Source organism: Diceros bicornis, chromosome 27 (assembly GCF_020826845.1).
Source record: "Diceros bicornis minor isolate mBicDic1 chromosome 27, mDicBic1.mat.cur, whole genome shotgun sequence".
NCBI classification, from domain to species: domain Eukaryota; kingdom Metazoa; phylum Chordata; class Mammalia; order Perissodactyla; family Rhinocerotidae; genus Diceros; species Diceros bicornis.
Window position 1 is genome coordinate 43539514 of NC_080766.1, and position 25177 is coordinate 43564690.

Sequence of the window (25177 nt, forward strand, 5' to 3'; positions counted from 1 at the left end):
GGCCGGCCCCGTGGCTTAGCGGTTAAGTGAGTGTGCTCCACTGCTGGCAACCTGGGTTCGGGTCCCGGGCTCGCACCGACGCGCTGCTTCTCTGGCCGTGCTGAGGCCGCATCCCACATACAGCAACTAGAAGGATGTGCAGCTATGACACACAACTATCTACTGGGGCTTTGGGGGGAAAAAATAAAATAAATAAAATCTTTAAAAAAAAAAAACATACAAAATTGGGGTTCTCTTGCCCGATGTGCATATAAAAGCCAATTATTGTGACCTCGGCTTTTGGAAAAGAAATGTAGCTTTATTTTGCAAGATTGACCTGCAAGGAGACAGGGGGCGTGTGCCCTCAGATCTGTCTCCCCACTCTGCGGCTTGGGGCACAATTTATGGGAGGAAGGGCAGGGCGGTCTGAAGTGTGGGAGACAGATGATTGGAGGTGAGGAGAAGTGAGGTAATTGATCTACACAAGCGTAGTCAAGCTTCATGGCTCTTCATAGGACGCATGTTGACAAAATGTCTGTTACCATGATCTGAGGTGGAGTTTTTAGCTGCTTGATGTCAAAAAGGTCACTTATCAATCATTTGTGCAGGCCCAGTTGATGAGTTGGTAGTGTCAGCGGCCTGAACTAGACAAGGGGTCTCAGTTCCTGAAAAACCACTCTGAATTACTCTGTTGATAAGATGGAGTCAGTTGAACTGGTCCTGGAGGGCGTACGGTTACATTACTATTTCCCTTTACTAAGATTATACTGAAGAATTTGAAGAAAAAATATACTGTATGAGAGCACCAACAAATATTTAAAATCTTTAGTTAAGATCTTTTACCCAACATAAATCTCCAAATAAAAATACTGATCTTGAAAATATATGATATCAAGTATTTTGGAAAGCTGCAAATTGGCTAAGCATTTTGGGGTTTTTTTGCCACTTTCTCAGGGTTATGATTTCCTGATCCTTTTATACTTTTGTGGTAAGACTTTCACAGCTTTGCATGTTTAAGGATTGGTAACAATGGAAAGCCTGTGACAGAAATGTTCACTCTGTTGGTGGAAGGTCTTCTAGAACCTGTACTTTCAGCCAGAGTGTCAGCACAGACACTGCAGATTAATTAGCAAATGATAAAGTGAAGAAATGGAGGCAACACAGAGCAGTAGTGAAGGATATTGAGTCCAGAGCCAGGCAGCCGTCTGTGAATCAGTCTCAGCTTTGATGCTCATGAGCTTCTTCCCCTTGGGCCGGTAGGGAGCTCCTGGGTGCCTCAGTTTCCAATGTGCAGTGGCGCTCTCTCCTTGGGCTGGTGTGAGGGCTCAGGGTGACTGTGGGAAGTGTCTGCCAGGCCCCCCGTGCTGTCTGTGTGTGGACAGTAAACAGGTGGCCCCTCTGTTGACTTCTATCAGCTATAGCTCTCACCTGGTGCCAGACCCTCGGTAGCTTAGCAAGCCCCCCTGTATCAGCAGATCAAAGGTATTACGTAGATTTTTTTTTTTTTGCAAATTAAATGCTTTTATTTTTCCCATTGGTCTCTCATATGCTTTTCGTAGTTGTATTAGTTTCTTGTGGCTGCTGTAACAAATTACATAGATTTAGTGCCTTAAAACAACACAAATGTATTATCTTAGAGTTCTGGAGGTCAGAAGTCTGCAATGGGTCTCATTGGGCTAAAATCAAGGAGTTGGCAGGGCCGATTCCTTCTGAGACTCCAGGAGAGAATCCGTTTCCTGCCTGTTCCAGCTTCTAGAGGCACCGCATTCCTTGACTCGTGGCCCGTCCCCCATCCTCACAGCCAGCACTGACCAGCTCCGTCTTCTCAGGATGCTGTCTCTGGTTCTGGCTCTTCCGCCTCTCTCTTCCCCGTTGAAGGACCCTTGTGAGTGCATTGGGCCCATGTGGATAATCCAGGGTAATCTCTCTACTTTAAGGTTAGCTAATTAGCAACCTTAATCCATGTGCACCTTCATTCTCCCTTGCTATGTAATGTGACATATTCATAGGTTTCCGGAAGCAGGGCTATTACGGAGATTTCTGAGTGCCCTTAACACAGATTCTACAAGTAGGAAACCCCTGTGTCCTTTGTGCAGGGAAGGTAACTTTGGAGAGGTAACCTTTCGGTTTGACCTTGTGTTTCCCGAGGTGTAAGTTATAGCTCTGGAGCAGTCAGGCCACATTGATAATTTATGCTACTCTTTCTGTAGACTGCTTAGTGCCAAATTCAATCTTCTGTCATAACTGAGACCTAAAGTCTTTTTAAAATTATTGCATAAACGTTGTAGGAACATTAGCAACAACAAATCTATAGCTTTTTGAGCATAGATACAAACATTTTTCCTTTAGTTTGAAGAGTAATAACTTTATTTTGGTTTGGTTTAGACATCCGGTCTTCCTGTAATCAGAAAGTGAGCTCCCAGCTAGCTCATCCCCCACATAGAGCCCCTCTGGGCAGTTTGGTGTGGACGCAGATTTTCAGCGGGGCCAAGCACTGGTTGTCTTGTTTGAGACATTTTCACACAAAGCAGGACATCCTGGGGTCCTCGACTCTTTTAACTATCAACTTATTACTGAGTCTGTTCTGGTTGCAATTGACTGAAGAATTAAAAATCTGAATTTTGAAAATGCTTTGGCACTAAATAACTTTGTGACTTTGCAGTTCTAGTGGACCCTGAAATAAAGATTTTGTGCATAAAATGATCGAAAGTAAAAGTTTCCATTGCTCTTTCTGTTACTGGAGGGCAGACAAATGACGTATGAATCTGAGGACAGCTGTGACTGGCCTGAGCACGGCCATGGTGGGTCCGAGGTGTCGCCCGTGGGTTTGTTGGGCCTTGTACTAAGCTTTGGTCAGACTTTCATCCTAGTGAAAGCATCGTGGGTCTAAAGGGACTGTCTAGCCTACAGTTTTCTATTTTTAGTTACAATTGACTTTGAAAATTAAAGTTGTTTCAAAAATAGCCATTTTCTTATTGTCTTATTGTTGGTTGTCTAAAATCTGAATGATACATCTATGTCTCTAGTTATTTATGTTTTGTAAATTGGACGTGTGTTAGTGTCTTCAATGTTGGTATAAGTTACTATTTTCTCTTTGAGTTCCTAAGTCCTTCTGTTTTAAAGATTTTAAGAAAATGTTAAGCTGGGTTTGTGGAAATAGGATCCATTTATGCTTAAATCACCAAAAACATCTTTTTGAATTCTTTTTTGCCCCGTGTTTAATTAGTTCTTATGTGCTTTTATCATAAAAAGTTTTAAATTACATGACTAATACACGAATATATGCTGGGAAAAATCTCAGTGACTGCACGTAGTGAAGGCCTGCGTCAGTCATCTGCGTGGAACATCCAGTTACAGCCGTACTAAATAGAGGAAACGGGTAGGTTCATTTAATGAAACCCAGGGCTCTGCCTGCCTTTCTCTGAGCTGGGCTTTTCTCAGCCTGGGGGCAGGTGCCGTGCGGTCCGGGCAGCACCCGGAGACGGTGCCACATCTCTTTGCTCAGAGCAAGGCGACTGTCCCCCGATGCTTCGCTTCACATTCAGTGGCTCCTGTGTCTGCTCCTCAGTCATCCCTCCTGCCAGGGTGCTGCCACGCACTGGTACTGGCCAGGGGCAGAGGATAACTGTCATGGTCTGTGCACAGCCCTGCAGCTGCCTGGGTGCGGGGCCCCTATGTGCCCCCGGCTCGCCCCAATCCTCATATCCCTGAGTCCCCCAGTGAGTGACGAGAATGGGTAGCGTATGTGTAGACACATGCACAGGGAGAGAGATTTATGTTAATGGCATTGGGCTTTGAATTGCTCTTAGTAATTATTGTGATAAGTCTCCCCTCTCTCACCAAAAAGAGAAATCTTCGTTGTTGAAATAAATAGTCTGAGTTGAGTCTTTTAATAGGCCTCTTGAGTCAGAAAAAGAAACCGCGCTTTTCTGCACAGGGTCCTCTGAGCACGGGCACATCAGTCTTAAGCCTTGTGTCGGTTTTAGTGGCTGTTTTCTAGCATCTGTCTCCTTATTGGTTTTTCTCATGCCTCTGTTGCCTGTGGGCTTAAAATGGAAAGTCAGCCTGGAGGTTGCTCTGTCTTAAGTTCAGACCTCAAAGCTCTAATGACTTTTCTACTTTGTGGTTGAGCTATTTTGGGAAGCTACAAAGTTTATGTTGTTAATTTAGTTACCTATCACATAATCTGAGAGTTAATTCTTTGGGGGTTTGACACCAAAGCTCTTTCCTATCTTTTTCTTTTTGTGCTCTGGCTCTCTGTAGCCCATTTTCAAAGGCATCTCTAGTTTTCCTAAGACTCGAAATAAAGATTTAAGAGTATTATAATTAATAATAGCTGTGTATTCTGAGAAAATCATGGTGGCTTTTCTTCATTCTTGTTCAGTCAGTATGGAGCTTCAACGGGTTACAAGAGTTTGGCCTCCAGATGTAAATTAGGGGTGCTGTCTCAGTCAGCTCCGACTGCCTGGCATAGCAGATACTACAGACCGGGGGCTTAAACAGACCCTCTCTCACCGTTCTGGAGGCTGGATGGCCAAGATCTTTTTTTTTTTTTTTTTTTAATTTTTTATTTATTTATTTTTCACCTAAAGCCCCAGGCGATAGTTGTATGTCATAGTTGCACATTCTTCTAGTTGCTGTATGTGGGACGCGGCCTCAGCATGGCCGGAGAAGCAGTGCGTCTGTGCGCGCCCGGGATCCGAACCCGGGCAGCCTGCATCGGAGCGCACGCACTTAACCGCTAAGCCACGGGGCCGGCCCTGGATGTCCAAGATCTAAGTGTCGACAGGGTTGGCTTCTGAGGCCTCTCTCCTTGGCTTGTAGATGGTCTTTTCACATCCCTAGTGTCCCTCCATGTATCCACATTTCCTCTTCTTCTAGAACACTGGTCAGATTGGATTAGGGCCCACCCTGAAGACCTCATTTTAACTTAATTACCTCTTTCAAGACCTTATTTCCAAACACAGTCTCATTCAGAGGTACTGGGGGTTAGGATTTCAACATATGAATTTTGGGGGAGGACACAGATCAGCCTATAACAGGTTCTGAGGTCAAACGGTCACACGTTAAGTCCCCAGTTAATGTCAGATGATATCTTTGCACTTGATAGGTGTGCTAATTGACCTGTACTCTTTTCAAGTTAAATTTAGGACACAAAGATTTATTCCAGATAATGTAAGAAAAATTGTTACTTTATGGTCTTCATTGAGACAAGTTTTATTGTTTAGCAGGATTTCCTGTGGGAGATGGCTTGGGGGGTATAGGAGGCATTTCATTTTTTTACTCTGTGTACATATGTTAATTATGCATTCATGTTGGGCTTTATTGCACATATATAGTTTTATATAGAAAACTGAGTGAAAGAGGAGAAAGCTTCCATGTAGTTGCCCTCATTTCTACTTAGCAAAGAGTAGTGATTTTTGTATGTTAATCTTGGAACCTTTTAAAGAGGCAACAGGAATTGGCAATCAAAGATAAGAAATCTGAAGCTAACTGAAGATTTTCTTACTTTAATGATTTCTAAGATGACTACCAATGAACATGATGAGTTAAAACATAAAAATTGTTTTTATTTTACCAAAATATGTAGTAATAGTACCCCTTATTAAGTATTTACTTTGCATCAGGCCTTGTTCAAGGTTGTTTACTGTGTTGACTCTTTTCATCCCCACCAGGCCCTGTTGGCGAGGTCTTCTTATTTTCCCATTTCACAGATGGGAAGGGTAAATGGTGTCCCCCAAGCTTATTCAGCCAGTAGGTGGTGGAGCTGAGATGTGACCCTGGCGGTCAGGCTTCAGCGTTTGTGTCCAGTCACCGCGCCTCCTGCCTCTCTGCTACTCACAGCTCAGCCGCCCAGAAACATCATTACTCTCAGCAGTGACTTGATGTTGTTGTGTGGTTTTGGGGAGGTGGTTTTTTTTTTTTAGGTTTATGATAGCAAAATAAGCAAATGTATTAATGGCCCATACCAATTCCCAATGATTTCTTTAAGATCAATATAAAAGCCATTTGGAAAATGGTTTTGCTGAAAGTTAGAGGATCTTCTGGGTTTAAGAATTTGAGTCATCTATATTAAAAGGTTTTTTTTTAGCTTAAGTGTAATATGGCCATACTGTCGCTTCATGAGAGCTAAATGGATTTTTCAGTTCTGTTAACGCCAGGATGAAAGAGCTGAATTAGAAACTGCGTGTGCAGCATTAAATCAGACACCCCTGCGTTCATAACTGGCATCTGCCACTGGCTGGCTTTGTGCTCTAGATGTGTTGACCTCTGCAATCGCACTTTCCCTGTCTGTGAAATCTGGTTGTTTGTCCTTGCCTCCTAGGAGTTACCGTGAGGACTGAGGGAGAGGATGTGTGTCAGGTGTCTTGGGTAATGTGTGCACACAGAGTGTCGTATGTATTGTCGCTACTGCTGGCGTGTGGATGCACATTGAGTTTATTTTGGTGAAGAAATTCCTGTTCACTTCTCTGGATTTCCTTGTCTGCATGGAGGTTTACGGCTTTTCTGAAGTGGCAGAAAGCAGTGGTTGTAGAGCACAGACTCGGAGGGAAGTGGGTGGAGTTGAACCCGCTCCATCTCTTCTTAGCTTTGTGGCCTTGGCCAAGTTACTTGACTTTTCTGATCCTCATCCTCGTGGGGAAAGTGATACATACCTACCTCATGGAGGGGTTGTGACGGTTAAGGTAGATCATAGATGTCAAGGGCTGGGTTCAAGGTTCTTAAGACCAGTTATTTAAAGGTATGAAACAATCTTGTTTTGTGATGTCATATTACTAAATATAAAATTGTCTAAAATTACCAATTTAATAAATTTTAGAGCCCATTTAGCCTATATTCACCTATAAATGTCATAGCTGGATTTCTCTTTTGTTCCTGTTGTAGGTGCTGGAGATCAGAATTTATTTACCTCTATTTATCCAACGCTTTCCCAGCAGCTTCCGAGAGAACCGATGGAATGGAGAAGGTATGGTGTGTTGTTTTTTGACTGTATCTCTCTCTTCATTTTTAGACATTTTTGTGAGCAAATGAGGTAGTAAAAGTTGAAGCCTCAGTTCTAAGTGTATTGTAAAGAAACTGTGTGACATCTTGTAATCTGTGGGCCTTATTCTTTAAGGAATATGCTGATTGTCTTAATGAGACATAGGGAGGTAGAAACGAGACAGTTCCCTTGAGTAAAGGCCCACTTTTGTAGGAATGACTTCTGATTCTTCATCGTTCATCAGAATGCCTTAAAGGCACAGGCGTTTTAGAAAGGAGACATGCACTCACTCAGACTCCATGTCAGAGCAGAAGACGTGGTCTTTATCTATGGTCTCATCAGGAGCCCTCTCTACCCTGAGTCCCTGTGCTCTTCTTAAGGATGAGAATGTGTCCAGAAAAATGTTATTTAAAAATTAGGAGAGAAACTAGATCAACCATCCCAGTTGCCCTGTTGTGTGTGATTGTTCATCTCATGACTTGATCAGAGGAAAGAATTGACTTTGAATTATCTTATTGGAAAACTTATTTCTGGTAAGATTAGATATTTAGTTCTAGAAAATGTTTGGGTTTGACTTGTTAATACAGGTAATCTGATTTTAACCAAGGTGTATAAAAAATTTCCTGTTGTTATTCATGTTCATGTAATTCTGATTCTTGCTACATTGTTCCTTTCTGACACCAATTTATACCCTAGTAACCTGAAGAATTAATGTGGCTTTCTGGGAATGACTTACCCAGGTTCTCTATTGAATCGAGTCTGTTTTTTCTGCCCAGTTATAATGTTACAAGGAACGCATTTAATTACGAACATTTAATACAAAGAGTGTACAGAGTGTGGGAGAATTCTCTTACAGAGAAATTGCTCAGCATCTGAGGAGGCCCAGTGCTATGAACGAGAGACAAAAAGTCAGCAAATGGAGGCGTTTACTACCTGAAAAAATGGAGTTAATCTGAAAAGGGTTTCAATCAGTGTACAGTATTTAAACATTCAGAAAGATAAAAGAAAAAAAATGAGTCCAAGAAACAAGAAAGGGAGTTATGAGGAAAAAGTCAAATAAACTACATAGATTTACTATATGTATTCATCTCTTCATCTTCCTGAAACCTCACTAAACGAGAAAAAAGGACTAAAAAGGCCTCCGTGCACAAGGACAGAGGAAGGGGATGGAGATGACAGCAGCAGAGAGATGTGGACACCTTTTTGGGAGAAGGAGGAGAGACAGAGGGAGTGGGAGAGAAAGCTGGGACAGCCACGCGTCTGCAGAGGCGGCTCTCTGAGAAGCAGGCGAGTCCCTGACGAGTGACAGGGCCCAGGACCTGGAAGGCGAGGGCAACACCAGGCTGGAAACGGGGCGGCAGAAGGTGTGGGCAGGGAGTGGTGAGACGTGGGGTCCCCTGCTGCCGTGGCTCCAGAGCCTTGCAGACCCTTGGGTACGAGGCACTACAGAAAGTGGGAGAAGGGCCCTTCTGAAACCAGCAAGTCTAAGTCTGAACAGGGTGCAGCTGAGATCCAAGAACTCGGTGCTGCCTCCAAGCGAGCAGAGAATTTACCTCGGGAGAAACTGGGTGGCCCCAGGGAAAAGACCTACCACGTCCCCTTTCTCAGCAAACAGTGGGGGGGATGTGCTCCATCAAATGTAGGACACGGGATGCCCTCCTGATTGGAGCAGGAGGACTGTGGGCTCCTGAGGGATATTACCAGGGAAAAGGAAGGATAGATTATCTGATGCTTGACTGTGGTAGTGCTCAGAGGGCTTACGGTTCTGTTGGAGAGCTTGAGAGGAATTAAAAATGGTGACACCGCAAGCTAGGAAAATGAAAAACGCTGAGAAGAAAAGTTACATTATAAAGCTACTGTAAGCATAGTGTGTTACTTGGCTTATTAGTGAACAGTGCTCCTACATTTAATAATAAGGGAAAAACAGAATGTGGACAACAGAAACTTGTGATAGAACTGTTAGGAGGGTGGAGGGAGAGTAAGAGGATGGACAGACAGAGCTGATTCTGCATCTTCCATCACAGACAGTCGAAGATCTGTGTAAGTGCTTGGGGAGGTGTAGCGTGTTGAATTGTGGCTCCCAAAAGATATGTCCACCTGGAACCTGTGAATGTGACCTTATCTGGAATAAGGGTCTTTGCAGACCTAATCAAGTTAAGGATCGCTGTATGAGAGTAGCGTGGGCCTTAAATCCAATGACAAGTGTCCTTAGAAGACGCAGGGAGGAGAAGACCACGTGATGATGGAGGCAGAGATTGGAGTGATGCAGAGATTGGAGTGATGCGTCTACAAGCCAAACAACGCACGGCTTGCCAGAAGATAGGAGAGAGGCAAGGAAAGGATGCTGCCTCGGAGCTTCCAGAAGGAACCAACGCTGCCACACCTTGATCTGAATTTTCTGGCCTCCTGAACTGTGAGAGAATTGTTTTAAGCCTCTGGATCTGTGGTCATTGGTTAGAGTAGCTCCAGGAAATGCATACAGGAGGTGGGTAGAGAAGGATGAGGGAGGCACCTGCTCTTGGGGGGATGTGTGTATGTGTGAGATCTGAGAGAGAGAAAAGCTTTTTAGTACTATTTGACATGTTAAAGTATGTACATATTACTTTGATAAAAATTTAAAATTGATTAGATCTTGGAAATAAAAAAATTGAAGCAGAAACATTACTAGGTACAGTGAACAGTTGTGTAGCTAAAGAGCGAATTAGTGAGTGGGAAGGTGGAGCTTAGAAACTCTGGGGTTTAATGCTAACGGCTGGAGGTGGAAAGCATGAAAGAAAAGCTGAGACATGGAGGATACATGCAGGAGTTTCAGTGTCCCTCTAGTAGACGTTTCAGAAGGAGAGAATGGAGAGAATGAAGGACCAATGTGAGGATTTTCCCAGACGGGAAGCAGGGGATCGCAGGAGCCCGCTGAATGTCAAGCAGAGTGAAGACAAAACAAAGCAAACCAGAAGCCATGCCAAGGAAACGAGAAAAGAAAACCCACATCTGCAGTCTCTAGCAACATTTAAGATGTGACATAAAATACAACGCTTAAGAGTAGTCTTCTCCAAGTCCTGAGGGAAAGTACCTTTGAACCTAATTCTGTGTTATTGAAACTCTCATGAAGAAGGAAGACTGAATCCGAGCCCCCCAACTCCAACCCCGGGCCCAGGATGACACAAGTGTGAGGGGTTTTGTTCCTCTGAGGCCTTGGGGCCAGCTGGGGCCCAGGATGGCCAGGGCCCCTGATTTGTCACTTCTGGCTGCACAAAGCCACATGTGTTTGCACAGCGTGCCATCTGAATATTATATTCACTGCTTGCCACGACATGGAGAGAGTTGGGAAGCAGTGCGGTAAATAAAAACATTTTCAGACATACGTGATCAGAAACCTTACCACCCTGTCTGAAATAATTAAAGGATGTGTCTCAACAAGAAGAAAAATGGGCCCAGAATTCACAGGATGAAAGAAGCAGCTGCAAGCGAACAAGTCATAAAAATATTTTGCTAAAGTTAAGGTATCCATTTTTTTAAATATTAAAAAATGTAAGATTTCAGATGTGTGGAAGAAAGCAGAGAGAGGAAGGTGTAGTGTCTTTCTTGTCTTGTTCAAGGAGAGAGTAGACAATTGCTTTCGTCTTTGAAAGAATAATTTGTGCATATTAAAAATAGCAGAATAGAAATAGATGGTTAGACTTTCAGCAAGCAGAGAAAAAGTATTGAAAAAGAAAACTTGATTAATCTCACAAAGGACAGGAAGAAATAGAGCCTGCAATAGAGAATACACAAGTTCAAGCATAAGCATAATCAGGTTAAACATGGTGGGTTTCAACTTGCTGAACAGAGACTCCTTGATTGCATAAAGAGTACAAAATCCAGCTATAGGTATTTAAAAGGGACACAGCTAGTACAGGTGGAAAATAAAGGTATGGAAAAAAGATGCACGCAGCATAATTGATTTTTCAGAAGTGTAATGAAGTAGCATCCGTGTCCTCTGATAGTCTTAGATTAGATGTATGTAGCTGGTGGGATTCTTCCCGTGCGCTCTTTCTTCTTGGGTTGAGAAAAAGGATTTACCACTATTTTTTTTAAGCTCTGTAAACAAAAACTCGTTCTCTTTCACCAGACAGTTCTCTCTTTTGGATAATCCAGCTTGTCCCAAAAGTATTAGTGCCGTTTAAAGCTTTCATAGCTTCACACTGCGTTTGACGTTTGGGGAACTCCTTTATTCTCTTCTGTAGTGACTATATATTCAGTTAAACTACAGGTAACATCCATCTTTCTCAGAAGTCTGTATTGTTGCAAAGAGCCCTGGTGAGACAGAATATTACTGTGTGCTATCGTTGAGTAAAATGAAAAATTTTATGGAGAGGGAACTTGGACATGTAAATGTGAACTGTGAATTATTAAAATAACTTTTAGAATCTTTTTGGTCAGAATATTATAGTTATGATTCAGGGTTAATATTATATATGCACCTCTGAACTCAGAGCTATGATTAAATTATTGTTGTATTTTTTTCCCCGTTCTTTCTGCTGAACATTCTTCAGTCCTTTTTCTCAGTGGTTTTTTAAACGTTGCTTCTAGGTCCTATGGCCGGGCTCCAAAGATGATTCACCTGGAATCTAACTTTGTTCAGTTCAAAGAGGAGCTGCTGCCCAAAGAGGGAAACAAAGCCCTGCTCACTTTCCCCTTCCTCCACATCTACTGGACGGAGTGCTGCGTAAGTCCTTCTGGAGGATGGGGGCCTGGACTAGGGCTGAGAAAGCGCGCGTCTAGGTTGCGTTAAGACAATTTTAATTTTTCAGACTTACTTTTTAATGTATTTTTTATTTTGGTGTTCTCTTTTCTCCATTCCTCAGCCAAATGTATGGCTTTGCCCCTGCGTGTCTCTCCTCTGGTCCAGGGCACTGCTCTCGTGGTAATCACCAGAGACAGCCTTACTTCCTGTGTTTCCAGTTCTTGTGAGCCTTCTCCCTGTGCCTGGGGGTCACTGGGTATTTTTAGTACTTACTTTCAGTTTTGATTCCATCACCCCCTGTACTCACCATCATGGCCGTTCCTCTACTTGACAATCCCATTTGTCTCTCTTGTAGACTTTCTGAGGGCAGGGCACTGTGTCCTCCTTCCTCCCTGTCAGAGTGCCTTTTGCAGGCGTCTCCATGACTGCCCGTTGAGTGAGGGACGCTACTCTGTGGGCACCGTGGCCTTTACTTGTATTTGGCAGTTGTGTGTTTATGAACCTAGAAAGAAACTTGCGTTCTTGACAGAATTCTTCTGTCATGAATTAATAGAAAATTCTGTGGGTCATTTCTTCCTTGTTTTAACTCTAATAAAATAAGCATTTTGCGGTATACAAAATACATAACACATTACATATTGTGACGGTTTAACCTAAATCTGAGGCTGCAGAAGTAGTTTTTTGTAATTTTAATGAGAAAGGACTGTAGGCTCGTGCCTGGTTTCCCCTGGACTTTGCCCCGTGGCTGTACCTTTTGCCTTTGCTGGTTTTGCTTTGTGGCCTTTCCCAGGGGAGTCACACACAGCAGTGAGTGTGACAGCACGTGTAGGATGTCGTCTACCAGGGAAGCTTGTTAGAGACTCAGTGTCCAGGCTTTTTATCGGGGGCCAGTCACGTGGGCAGCCTCTGCCTGGCGCGTGCCAAAATCCAGACTCCCAGAGGGAGAGCAGGGCTCCGCACAAGCCGTGGTATTGGTACCGACGGTTGAGGCCCGGCAAGGCACTCTATCGCACGGTGGTGGGAACCTTCCCCAAGTCGCGTTCCCAGATGCCCGCCAAGGGCCAATCTTGTGCGCAGGCCCAGGGGTGGCCGTCCCCGCCTGCTGTGCTGACTCTTCTCTACAACCCCTCAGTGGTTACGTTCGATTTGACCTCGTGATAAGAAATTGTCCAGTTTCTCCATGCTGTAGTTCTTTTTTCCTTTTGCAACCAAGAAGCCCTCCCTGGGGAGCCATTTTCAGACCGTGGGAGGGTCCTGCTCCTTGTCCCACTTAGAGGTAGCACCCAGTGATGATTCTTCCTGCAGCAGTCTTCACTAAGGGCTGCAAATTCCACTCCTGACAATTTATCAGCTGGTGCTCCACTCTAGAGAAGAGCCCGTGTGGGTTTCTGTTTTAGTTAACGCTTTGTAGTCAATTATCCTGACCTCTCTTGATGCTCGGGTTGTCCCAGATTTGGCCAGTGAACTCAAGCTGGCTCCTGTGTCCTTTTGAGCATTTTCTGACTTTCTGGCATAACAAGGTATTCTAGGTTCTTGTACCTTTGCTACCCTTGTCCTGGCATCAGCCATTTCTTCACAGAGCACTAGGGGAGCGTCACTGCCTTTACGCCTTTAGTAGATGGAACTGAGAAAGTGTACATCGTAGAAATCCTGAGTTGGTGCTCATACCTCCAATTGGAGCCTAACCCCACTGGCTCTTTCTTACCTTAGCCCCTTCCGTGTTTATCTCCACCCTGGCTCTCAACAACATCCACGAATTTACTTGTTTGCTCAGTCCTACAATATGCATAAAATAGTTTCAGAATTACTACACCTAGAAACAAACCTCCTAAGAAGAGCCCCCAGTTTGTTTGCATTTGGTCCTTTTCCTAGGTTATTACATTGTGATCAGAGCATTGTTTATGATATTTCTGCTTAATGAAACTTATTTTTTCTCTGTGACCAAATAAATGATCAGTTTTTGTGGTTGTTCCGTGTATTTTCTCTGTTTTCAGATTGTAATGTTAAATATGTATTCATAAGAGCAATCTTACTGATTGTATTGTGTAGGTCATTTATATTTTAATGTTTTATCCACTTGACCTATCTTTAACTGACAGTGGTGTGTTAGTCTTCTATTATTGGTGTGCTTCTCTTTCTCTTGCCTCTTCTGTAGTTTCTGTTTTGTGTAGGTGGTTGATCTTATTATTTAGTGAATAGATGTTCATAACTGTAATAATTTTTATGGAGCAAAATATGTAATTTAAAGAAATAGTTTCTGAGTAGTGTATCATGTTTAGGAAGGCCTTGTCTGTCTGAAGATAATAACCAATTTTCTTGTGTATTTTCTGTTAATAATTTTATAATTTGTGATTTATATTTGGATCTGTATAGTTTCAAGTTATTTTTGTGTATGGTAGGAGATTTTGGGGGTTCAGGATCTAATATTATCGTCTAAATAGATAGGAAATTAGCCTAACTTCATTTCATAATTGTCTGTCTTTCCCCCACTTATCGAAAATATCACCTTTATTTTAAACCAACATCCTGTATGCACAATATTCTCGACACTTCAGTTCTATTGATCATTGTCTATTCTGTACCGGGACCAGACTTCTAATGATTACATTTTTATGCTATGTATTGATATCTGTTCTTCTAAATAAATCTCTTGGCTAGTATGCATTTTCTCTTCCATAGACATTTTAGAATCTGATTGTTGGGTGTACACATTTTATTTTCCAAAAGTAGCTGTACCAATATATCCCATCCCACATGCTCCTCTCTAGGTGGCAATGACCTTCCTCCACTGAGAGGCTGGAGCTGTGTTTCCTCCGCTTGAATCTGAGTGGGCCTCTGCCTGGCAGAGGGGCACTGTGACTTTTGAGACTAAGTCATAAAAGTTAATATATCTCCTGCCAGCTCCTCTTGGGATGCTTGCTCTTAGAGCCCAGCCACCATTCTGTGAGGAAGTCAAGTCCCCCATGGGAAGGCCATGTGGAGGTATGCAGCCCCAGACCCCAGAGATCCTGGCCAACAAGCTAGCATCTGCCAGCAGACGTGTGATGGCCTGCTTGCTCCAACCTTCAAGTGCCACAGCAGACACCAGGTCGAGTAGACGAGCTGCCCACCAAGTCTTCTCTGGGTTGTAGATGTGAGCAGAGTAAATGTTCTGGACCACCGCATACTGCAGAGGTTTGTTATGAAGCAATAGGTAACTGGAACAGCAGTTGAAAAGAAAAAGACAAGACTGGAGGTGCTTTGATTGGGATTGCCTTGAGTAAGTTACAGATTGATCTGAGAAGAATTTCAATAATCATGAATCTTCTCATCTGGGAACATGGTTTATGTTTCCATTCTTTATGCCTTTTTCATGTCCTTTAGTAATAGGTCATAACGTTTTTCATAAAAGTCTTGCATTTTTATTGCTAGATATAGTTTTTGTGGACATTATGAATGAGACTTTTTTTCCTAAAATTACATTTTCTAATAGAGAGCCTGTGTTTTGTTGTTGTTGTGTTGTTTTAGTTTTGATTATCGTCTGTTAAGCAAATGTTCCTGGAGCAAGTTGATAATGTTTAGGATTTTACATTTAAAAGTAAATCTCTGTCGTGTTATTTCAGTAGTTGCTGTGGGGTTTATGGTGTACATCTGTAACTTACCCCTCAGTCATGACCTGCAGGTCACGTTCTACCGCTGACACACAGGATGAGAATGTCACAGCAGTGTGCTATGTCCTTGTGGCGTACTTGTTAATCCTCTGCGTGTTACAGACCCCACAGAACCTTGTTAGCATTGTTGCTTTAAACAGTCAGTTATGTTTTCAGGAGATGAAGCGTAAGAGTGCCAGTCCATTTGTGATGAGTTCTGTCAGCCCTCGTGTATCTGAGAAAGTCTTTATTGTTGGAAAATATTTCACTGAGTGTAGAATTCTGGTTCAACAGTTCATTTTCCTTCCAACACTTAAAGATGTTGCTCCACTGTCTTGGTTTCCATTGTTACCCATGAGAAATCTTTCATTTTTGTTTCTGTTACTTTGTACATAAAACCCATAAAACCTTTGGGTTTTAAGATGTTTTTCCTTTATCACTGGTTTTAAACAGTTTGATTATGATATGCCTTGGTGTAGTTTTCTTCATGTTTCTTGGGCTTTGGGTTTTTTGGGCTTTTTGACTTTATAATTTTGATCAAATTTGGAACATTTTGGCTATTCTTTCTCCAAATATTTTTTCTGTTGTTCCCTTTCTCTCCTCTCCTTTGGGGACTCCAGTTACTTATATATTAGGCCACTTGAAGCCCCACAGCCTGCTGATGCACTGTTGATGTTTGATCAGTCTTTCCGTGTTTCATTTGCATAATTTCTGTTTTTATGTCTTCAAGTTAACTAACCATTTCTTCTGCTGTGTCTAATCTGCTCTTAATCCCACCCAGTGTATTTTTCAGTTTAGACATTGTGGTTTTCATTTCTAGAAGTTCCATATGGGTCTTTTCCTCCTTCTTTTTAAAATATCTTTCATGTCTCTGCTTAACATCAGTCTTTCCTCTGCCTGCTTGAACATATGAAATATTTAAATGGCTTTGTCCACTAATTCTATTATCGGTGTCATTACTGAGTCTATTTCTGTTGACTGATTTTTCTACTTATTATGGATCATATATTCTTTCTTCTTTGTCTACCTGGCAGTTTTTTATTGGATGCCAGACATCGTGTATTTTATCTTGTTTGCTGCGGGTGTATTTGTAATCCTAGAAATTTTCTTGAGCTTTGTTTAGTTAAGTTACTAGCAAAGTTTGATACTTTTAGGTATTGCTTTTATGGTTTGATGGGTCTGGAGCAGTGACCAGTCTGGACTAGTGATTCCTTACTTCCTGAGTTCTCCACCGAATGCCCTGTGAATTAGGAGGTTTTCCAGTCTGGCCTGTGAGAATGGGCCCTGTTCCAGGCCCTGTGTGAGTGTCTAGTCCTGCCTGATGGGTCTCTTCACGGCTTTGGGTAGCGCCTGCACGCATGTGCTGATCAGTTCCCTGCTGAGTACTCGAGGGGCCCCTTTGCAGGCTGCCGGGGTTCTCTCTGTGCTGCTGCCTCCTCTCGGGTACTCTGACCTCCTGTGAAGTCAGCTGCCTTTGTCTCCCGGGACTCTTCAGCTCTGTCTCCGCCATGCAGGGAGTCTGCAGGCTCCACCTCAGTCACCCTCCCTGTGCTGTGGTCTGGGAACTCTCCGGGTGGTCAGCTGGGCCGCTTGCAGGGCTCGCCTCACTGGTTTCCGTCTCTCGGGGGTCACTGTCCTTTGTTGCCTGATGTCCAGGGTTTTAAAAACCGTTGACCTGTGGTGGTTTTCGGTTGTTTCAGGTGGCTGTGTCAGTCTGGTCCCTGTACTTCGCTTGTCTGAAGTGCGAGTCCTGTTTGCTGATTGATGCCAGCCTGCACTCGTTGATTTCTAGTTTTTGCAGTGTAATTTGTTACACTTGTTAAAATAAATCGTTATTTATTTTAATGCTCACGTTGTCCCAGATTTGGCTTCTGTGGCCTTTGGAAATGTCCTTATTGCTTTAGCACCCCCTCACACAGAGTGTTCCAGGGTCTGCTTGTCCTTCCCCTGGCTGAGCCTGCCGGTCAGCCATTTCTCCAAGGAGCCCTCTTTGGTATTTAGAAGCCAAGCTCTGGAGCTCGGGGTGCCCTTTGCTGTGGAGCCCTGTCAGTGGACTTACCCAGAGAGTAGATGTGTGTGTACACACGTGTCCACCCACACATACGTTTACGCATGTTTATTTCCCTATGTAGCTGTATGTGCATGCGCACACATGGTGTACACACACACAGTCCAATTCCAATCCAACACCACGGGGTGAATTCTAGTTTCCTCCTTTGCCATATTTGTGACTCCCTTCTCCGACATGCCTAGAGAAGCCAGGCATTCATTATCCTCCATATGTTTGCTTATTTGAATAATCGCTGTCAGTGAGTATTCTTCTGTCACTGTGTCCTGTTCCCTCACAATGCAGTGCCCCTCCCTGCTCTGGGGGTGATGCTCTGTGCTGGATCACGCCCCGCCTTACCTCACGTGATCCACAGTATCCGGGTAAGGTCACTCCTGGAGGGAGGCCCTCTGCCCTGCTTGGCCTCGGATACCTCGCGTCCTTCATCATCTCACATGGGGTCCCATATCTTGTGCTGTGATACCCTCCTTAGCCTGCTTGACTCTGGTGCTGGGGCAGGGCTGCTCCTCGTCCCCCATCGGGACCCCTGCCCCACCCTCCTGCTAGTGGGTTCTTCCTCTCTTAGCTTTGTTTCCTTAGGGACCCTTGGACCCTTAATGTCACTGGCTCAGCATGGGCTCCTTTCCTGAAGAGTCACCAAGTCTTTTGAGTAATGTTTAGTAAGGTTTGCTGTTTGCTCTCTGCTGTGAGTGGTGGGCTACATTATGTACTCCTAATTCCTCCAGAACTTTGGGGCGCTCTGCCCTGCCTGCTGCACAGGTCTCTTCCTGCGAGTCCCTGCAAACTGCCTTAGCAGAGCATCCCAAGAGGGGCTGCTGGTGTCCCCTCAGGGGGTGGGCCTGGAGTTGGGTGGGGGGTGCCAAGAACCAGGCCTTGCAGTGGCCTTGGAGCTTTCACAGCCCTCCACAGGTCCCTGACCTGGTGGGACCCTGTGATTTGTGTCTGCTCTTTGATTTGAAGGCTGTGGGTCTGTGGCTGCGGGCCCCTGGCCTTTCCGTTCCACTTTTCAGGCGTAGTGCATGCGGGCTCTTTGAGTTCTGACAGAACACCAGCATTGTAAACCTCATCTTCAGGTCCTAAGAGCTGCCAGTTTCTGGAAAATACGCAGTGCAGAGTATGTTACTGCTGGATATTAATTCATAGAAAATCGATTTTTGCAAGATAGTTTTTCCTCTTAATTTGTTAGCAAAAGATCTTGTCAGATTGTATTTGTTTCTAATTTAAACTGAGGACATAGCAATTTTTAAAATCAGACTAAAAATTATAGGCACTGTCTTTTGGAACTTTTCGCTTACTAAATAAACCAAAAGGGGGACTGGATACAGAATTGGAAATTTAACTCATTCGTGGGTTCATGGATCATTAGCACGTCTGCAAGAGTGGTGTTCAAGAGAGACCAAAAAATCCCAAGAAAATACAGGCAGGATCATAAGGAATCTTTCTATTAAAAGAGGGGAAAGTATGTATTTAAATAGTAGCTATTAATTATAGTTTCCAAAGGTTTTTAGATGCCTAATTTTGAAATGAATTAAGGTTTTAGATTTTCACTCTAAATCTACTGAGTGGATTTTGGAGCTTAAGAGCGGTTATCAACAGAGTTAGAAATAGCGAGGACAGTCCTGTTTCCCTGTTCTCTCTGGGTGAGGACTGAGGCTGGACTCAGTGGCCTTTGCACAGGCGGGATGCTCTCTTTGGCAGGCTGATGTTTGGGATTCTGAGTCAGAAGCGGCATTGATTTTTAGGACCAGGATGGCTCCCCTATCAATCCATGTGAATCAGAAGAGCTTTCAAGAAGCCCTAGATTGTCCTCTTTCCTTGGGTTTGCATGGAAGCTGCCTTGCCCCTGATGTGGTCTGTGAGTGGCATCGAGATTAGAGTGGGTTTGGGGGCTCGCAGAGAGCTGAGGAGCTGCAGAGAAAACTGCCGGGAGGCAGGCCCTGGCTTCCTGCGAACGGCCTCAGCCCTGCGATGACAACCAGCCAGCATGACGACAGCCAGCATGCAGTGGGAGGAGCTGCTTGCTTCCCCCACAGGGCAGGGTGCACGACTGGATAGGATTCACGCAGTGCTCGGGCACAGGCCTTTGGCCATACAGACCTGGGTTTGAAAGTCCCAACTTACCTAGCGGACTGTCACTGTGGGCAACTCACTGAGCTCTCCAACTCTCCGTCTCTTCCTCAGTAACTTTGAAAGATCTTCCCTCAGTGGCAGGAGTATTTGGGGACAATGCGCACCAAAGGCGTGGCGCTGAGCCTGCCCAGAGTGCCCACAGGTATGGCCGGCGCTGGGCTTTTCATAGAGTGTCCCCGTCCCGAAGCCGTAAAGCCCTGGGGCCGCTGTATGCTCTGTTATTAGATGCGTTTTGCCGTCTAAAGTAAAGGGCATTGATTAACTTGCTTTCACAGTGACTTATTTATTTTTAGGATACTGAAGTGTATAAAGCTACAGTAAAAGACGACCTTACCAAGTGGCAGAATGTTCTGAAAGCTCATAGCTCTGTGGACTGGTTAATAGTGGTAGTTGAAAATGATGCCAAGAAAAAAAACAAAACCAACATCCTTCCCCGAACTTCTATTGTGGACAAAATAAGAAATGATTTTTGTAATAAACAGAGTGACAGGTAAGTATATCTTTAATTTTACCTCATTGGGCTGATATCTGGATGATACAGATTGTTGGCTCCTGGGTAGTAATAAAAGTTTACTCTGAGTGGCTGTGGTGTGCCTGACACTGGAGCATGTGGTGGGGGTGCCGAAGAGACCAGGTCCCTCTCTCGCTGGTCTGGCAGGCAAGAAACTGTAAGCAGTCACTCCCAGTGTGCTGCGTTGGTGGAGGGTCCAGTGGAACAGTGACTGTGGGAGAGACCACACAGTGGGTCCCCTTTCTGAAGGTTGGTAATGGGCATTAGCACAGGAAAGGCTTCCAGAAGTCCTGCAGTGCTTGTGTACAGCAGGATTTCTTAAACGTTTTGTAGCTATGGGACCCTGTTTTGTTTGTTTACCTTAACACCTATTAAGAGTTCCTAAAAACAAGCTATAAAATGCTGATTTACTGTCCTTCAGAAACTTGAAAGGGACCCTGAAACTCGAGTGGCCACTTTGTTTGGAGACTTCCTTTGCTCTCTTGCTCCTCCCTGCCTGGGCTCTGTTCTCTTCCTTCCTCTTCAGCGATGCCATTCCCAGCTGTGCCGGCCAGCATATTCCTTAACACTTGTTTAATTGATCGTCTGCATCTCCTAGGTTAGCACTTTAACTCACCCAGGTCCTGGGGTGCAGTGGTGAGCCTGCTCCCTGCTCTGCTACAGCGTGGGCCAGTGGCAGAGACGGGCATTCCTTCACACGCGGGTTGCCACCACCAGTGGTCACCATGGTGGCAAATGCTCAGACGGAGGGTTCCAGGATGTGGCAAGAGCCTGGAGTAGGGGAGCTGGCCTGCTCTGGGGGCTAAGGGAGCTGCCCTGAGAAAGCAGCAGTAGGGCTAAGAAGTGAAGCGTGCGCAGGAGTTAAGGGAAGAGCCGGGGGAAGAAATCGTGGGTGTGTGAGGCTAGGAGTACCAACCAAACGCTGCCATGAGGCTGCTTTATTCTGTGACCGCATCCCGTGTCAGGGCCACCCAGTGAACTGATGGTTCTTCAGGGGAAGGAGCCATATGTGGGCTTCCTTTTTATGTTCTACACAATACTGGGCACATAGTAATGTTCAAATTTGCTTTATTTATAGTTTGAATTAAATATTAGATTGTTGAGCTTATGGTTTATCTTAGAGAAATTTCATGCAATCTGGACTTGTGGGAATTTTTTCCTAAGGTCTGTTATTCATAAATTAGTTATCCCAAAAGAATCAGCTTGACATTTTAACAAGATGCTACGTGATTGTGTGTGCTTCCGCTCGCGGTGATTCGGGTTTGCTAACATTTGTATTTTGAAAGGAGCACCAGACCCCGGGAGGCCTGGAGGGAGGAGAGCGCTGTTTTACCGTCTGAGGGAGAAGTGGGCCAGCATGGAATAGAGAGAAGGGGTGGGGCTGAAAACCCAAACCGAGTGGCCCTTGAGTGGTTTTTCATATTACAAAAGGAATCATGTTTGTTTCAGATTTTATTAGGTAAATAAATTGGTGTAATGGGATATATTAGTCAAACTTAGGAAATGTTCAAATTGTATGATTTTTCAAAGTGCCTGTTGCTTACTTTTAAGTCTACCTTATAATTTTTATCTAATTGCCAAAGGTATGTTTCTGCTGAGCCTATTTAAAACTAACTTGTTTTCAATGACTATTCTTTATATGTAAAATGTAACTTACTAAAATTTTTAACATTTCTTATGTAATATTTAAACATGCCGTCTAACATTTTGATTTTCATCAGTTTGCAAAGCCACCTATAACAAATCTGTACTTTATTTTTTGATGTAAAAAGCTGGGTCAGACTTTCATAAATTTGAATTTAGTAATGTCTGTATTGACAGTTGTTTTATTAGGTAGTATAATTTCTGGTCTTTGGAAATACTGGAACACATGGCCATGAAGTGGCTTACTGTTTTTTTTAACTTTAATCTTGTATTTAATTTCTGATTATAAATATTACATGTTTATTGTAGAATTATTAGAAAAAGGTAATAAACAAAAGAAAATAGATATTAACTCTTAGCATTTGGTATATCTTTCAGAATTTTTATGCATAATGTTTTGTACTTGCTTTTTTCATTTAATACATTGTAAAAATTTTTCCATGAACAATACATGTATTTCTATCCCATTATTGTTAATGAGTATGTAATATTCCATCGTATTAATGCACTATAAGTTATTTATACATTCTTCTGCAGGACTTGTAAGTTATTGCTTACTTATTATTTTTAACAGCAATATTAGAAACAGCTTTCTAGCTCAGATGTTGTGTACATCCTTAATTATTTCCTTAGGTTAAATCTCTAAAAGGAAAATTGCTTGATAAAAGGTTTTGTGCATTTTCCAGGCTTTTGGTAAGTATCACTAAATCAGAGAGTTGCCTTGTTAATTGTTTGTGCCAGCAGCAGTCCCCGTGACTGGCAGAGATCCCGGCCTGGAGCTGCTCGTCATGCTCCGCCTCTGTGAGCAGCTGCTCAGGACGGCCGGGCAGCAGGCACTCTGAAGATGCTGCTCTCCTCCGGATTGGCCCCCACCAACCTGGGCTCTCCCTTTCTGAGTTAACCATCTAGGCTTGATGTGAATTTCTGAAGCACAGTTCTTTTTTTTTTGTGAGGAGGATCGGCCCTGAGCTAACATCTGCCAATCCCCTTCTTCTTGCTGAGGAAGACTGGCCCTGGGCTAACATCCATGCCCATCTTTGTCTACTTTATATGGGGCGCCACCACAGCATGGCTGGACAAGTGGTGCATGGGTGCGCGCCCGGGATCCGAACCAGCGAATCCCGGGCCGCCGCAGCGGAGCACGCGCATTTAACCACTTGCGCCACTGGGCTGGCCCCCATAGTTCTTTTTTATTAACAAAAGAAGAAGAAGATCTAGAAACAGTAAACGCTGAACGACGTAATAAGGGATAGAGAATATAATGAATATGTTGTCTGATTGATAAGCACCAGGTCACTGAAAAAAAATATTGTTTTGGTGGTTGGTGTTTGTGTTAGTTTCCTTTTCCAGCCCCCCTGTAGGTATAGGGAGAATTCTGTGTCTGGTCAGGAATAAAAGTTGATGGTTATAATCCTTGAGAATGCCTTAAGGATAAACCACTGAACCTATAGATTCTAGCAGCTCATAGATTGGATAAATACTCGTTCGCCCTTTGGGAGTCTTAGGAGTGAGCTGGCTGGACCCCTTTGTCTTTCAGGAGAAGGAACATTGTCAGGGGTTGGAGTGATTGGAATTAAAGCCAGCTACCGATTTTACATTGTCCTCTCGGTCCTCACTGTTCACGTGGTGGGTCATCTAGACTGTGGGCTGCTTCCCCGTTTTTGTCTCTTGATTTATAACTCCATAGATTAGCCCTTCCTTCAAGGGGTGTGCTGGGGCACAGAGAAAATGGAACAGAATTGCTTCATTTTGCTACTTGCTGGTAATTCAGGTGAATTATTTACTGAGGAGAAATGTTGAAGCTCATAGCATCAATATTTTAAAATTATTTCTGAGTTCAGATTTATTCATCTTTCTAAATTATGATTATCAAGGATAAAGAAAGTTACCTTTTCCAACCTGTTGAATGAATACGTTGCCTTTTCCAAATCCATTCGAAACTTGTAATTTTATGCCTTTGGTATTTTTATACCACTGATACAAAGTCTTTTTGGAGTAAAACTGTATCACACCTGTATGTTAAGCCATATTCTTTAAGCCTTTATTTATTAGCTATTTATTAACCCTGCTCTTGAGGAGCTCCTAGTCTGGTGGGCGAGACAGAGCTACAAAGAGAGAAAGTGTTTACAGTGTGGCACTTCTGCGGTAGTGGTGTAATCACAGTGGGGGCCGAGCAGGCAGAGCAGTTCGGGGAGTGGTGGGGGAGGGGTTCAGTGAGGCCGTGTCAGCTGAGCCGTAGGAAGGTGCTAGACGGAGAGGGGAGAGCATGAGAGTTCAGAGGGCTGAACTGGGAATACGGAGAAGTCAAGCTAGACACCTAGGTTGGGTCCATGTCGTAATAGACCTCATATGTCATGTTAAGCAATCTAAATTTTATTCTGTTAATTACAAGGAACCAAAAGAGATTTTTGAAGGGAGCAGGGGGAATGAGGTTTGGCCGCTGAGTGTGGTATAATCACCTTATTTTACAGAGAACCCTGGAGGCAGGGTCTAAGACTCGAGACTTGTCATAAATCCCTCTCCCCTTTCCAGTCCATTCTACAGCGATTCTCCTTGGAACAGCACTTACTGCTCAAGTGGCATCAGACCCGTTCACGATGAACCTTTTCCTCATCTGATTTCTCACTGCCTGCCTGATGTCTTTTACCAATTAAAGAAGGAAGAAAGGCAGGAAGGAGGGAGGGAAGAAAGGAGGAGGAGGCCGGAAATCAGTGTGCACTCCAGGAGGATGGTAGCAGTTGGGCAGTGGGACTGTGCTTGGAGAGTATTTTCCAGTTAGTCCATTCATGTCTCTGCAGGTGTGTCGTGCTCTCTGACCCCTTGAAGGACTCTTCTCGAACTCAGGAATCCTGGAATGCCTTCCTGACCAAACTCAGGACATTGCTTCTTATGTCTTTTACCAAAAACCTAGGCAAGTTTGAGGACGACATGAGAACCTTGAGGGAGAAGAGGACTGAGCCAGGCTGGAGCTTTTGTGAATATTTCATGGTTCAGGTACTTGACTAATTATAGAACTAGATGGTTTTCTTCTTCTCTCCTCCCTCGTTCTTTCCTTCCAAATAAGGCAGCTCTCTTGGGGTAATTCTTACTGGCATAGTTTTTAAAACCAAGAGACGATGTAGTAGCTAACAGACATTTAAGTCTCTTGGCTTATCAAGCAGAAGAGTGGAGATGGCCTCCTGAGTAATTATGTCATCAGCTCCCCTGCTGCTTCAGAGCGTGGCCTCTAGCCTTTTATGAAATGGCCTTGTCCTCAGGGTAGTTTTGGTTTTGTTAGTGTCTCGGACCTTCTGGGGTGTCCACCATGGGAATGGCTTAGGCACAGGAGCCTTAGAGGTGGTGATGGTCCTGTTGATAGAGATGCCCTCTACCTACCCAGCACTGTGATTAGATTATAATTTCCTAAGAACATTTCCTCTGTAGTTTTGTTTTATAGCCTTGGGTTCCAATAAAAGATTGTCTTAAGCTGGTTCCTTTACTATAGTTTACAAAAATGTTTATGTTTTTAAAA

The 25177-nt window shown here is 43.8% G+C and overlaps 1 protein-coding gene across 3 annotated transcripts in view; it reads left to right on the top strand.

Moving 5' to 3' along the window:
- Positions 1-25177, top strand: part of TRAPPC10 (trafficking protein particle complex subunit 10) — an 88716-nt gene that overhangs the window by 15417 nt on the left and 48122 nt on the right. For 2 of the 3 annotated variants that reach the window (XM_058523209.1, XM_058523208.1), the window contains exons 2-5: positions 6865-6946; positions 11531-11666; positions 19805-20001; positions 24465-24660. In XM_058523209.1, coding sequence (XP_058379192.1) covers positions 6865-6946; positions 11531-11666; positions 19805-20001; positions 24465-24660 — 611 coding nt within the window. Of the gene's footprint in view, positions 1-6864; positions 6947-11530; positions 11667-19804; positions 20002-24464; positions 24661-25177 lie in introns of those variants that run through there. The other variant, XM_058523210.1, reaches the window with a different exon arrangement.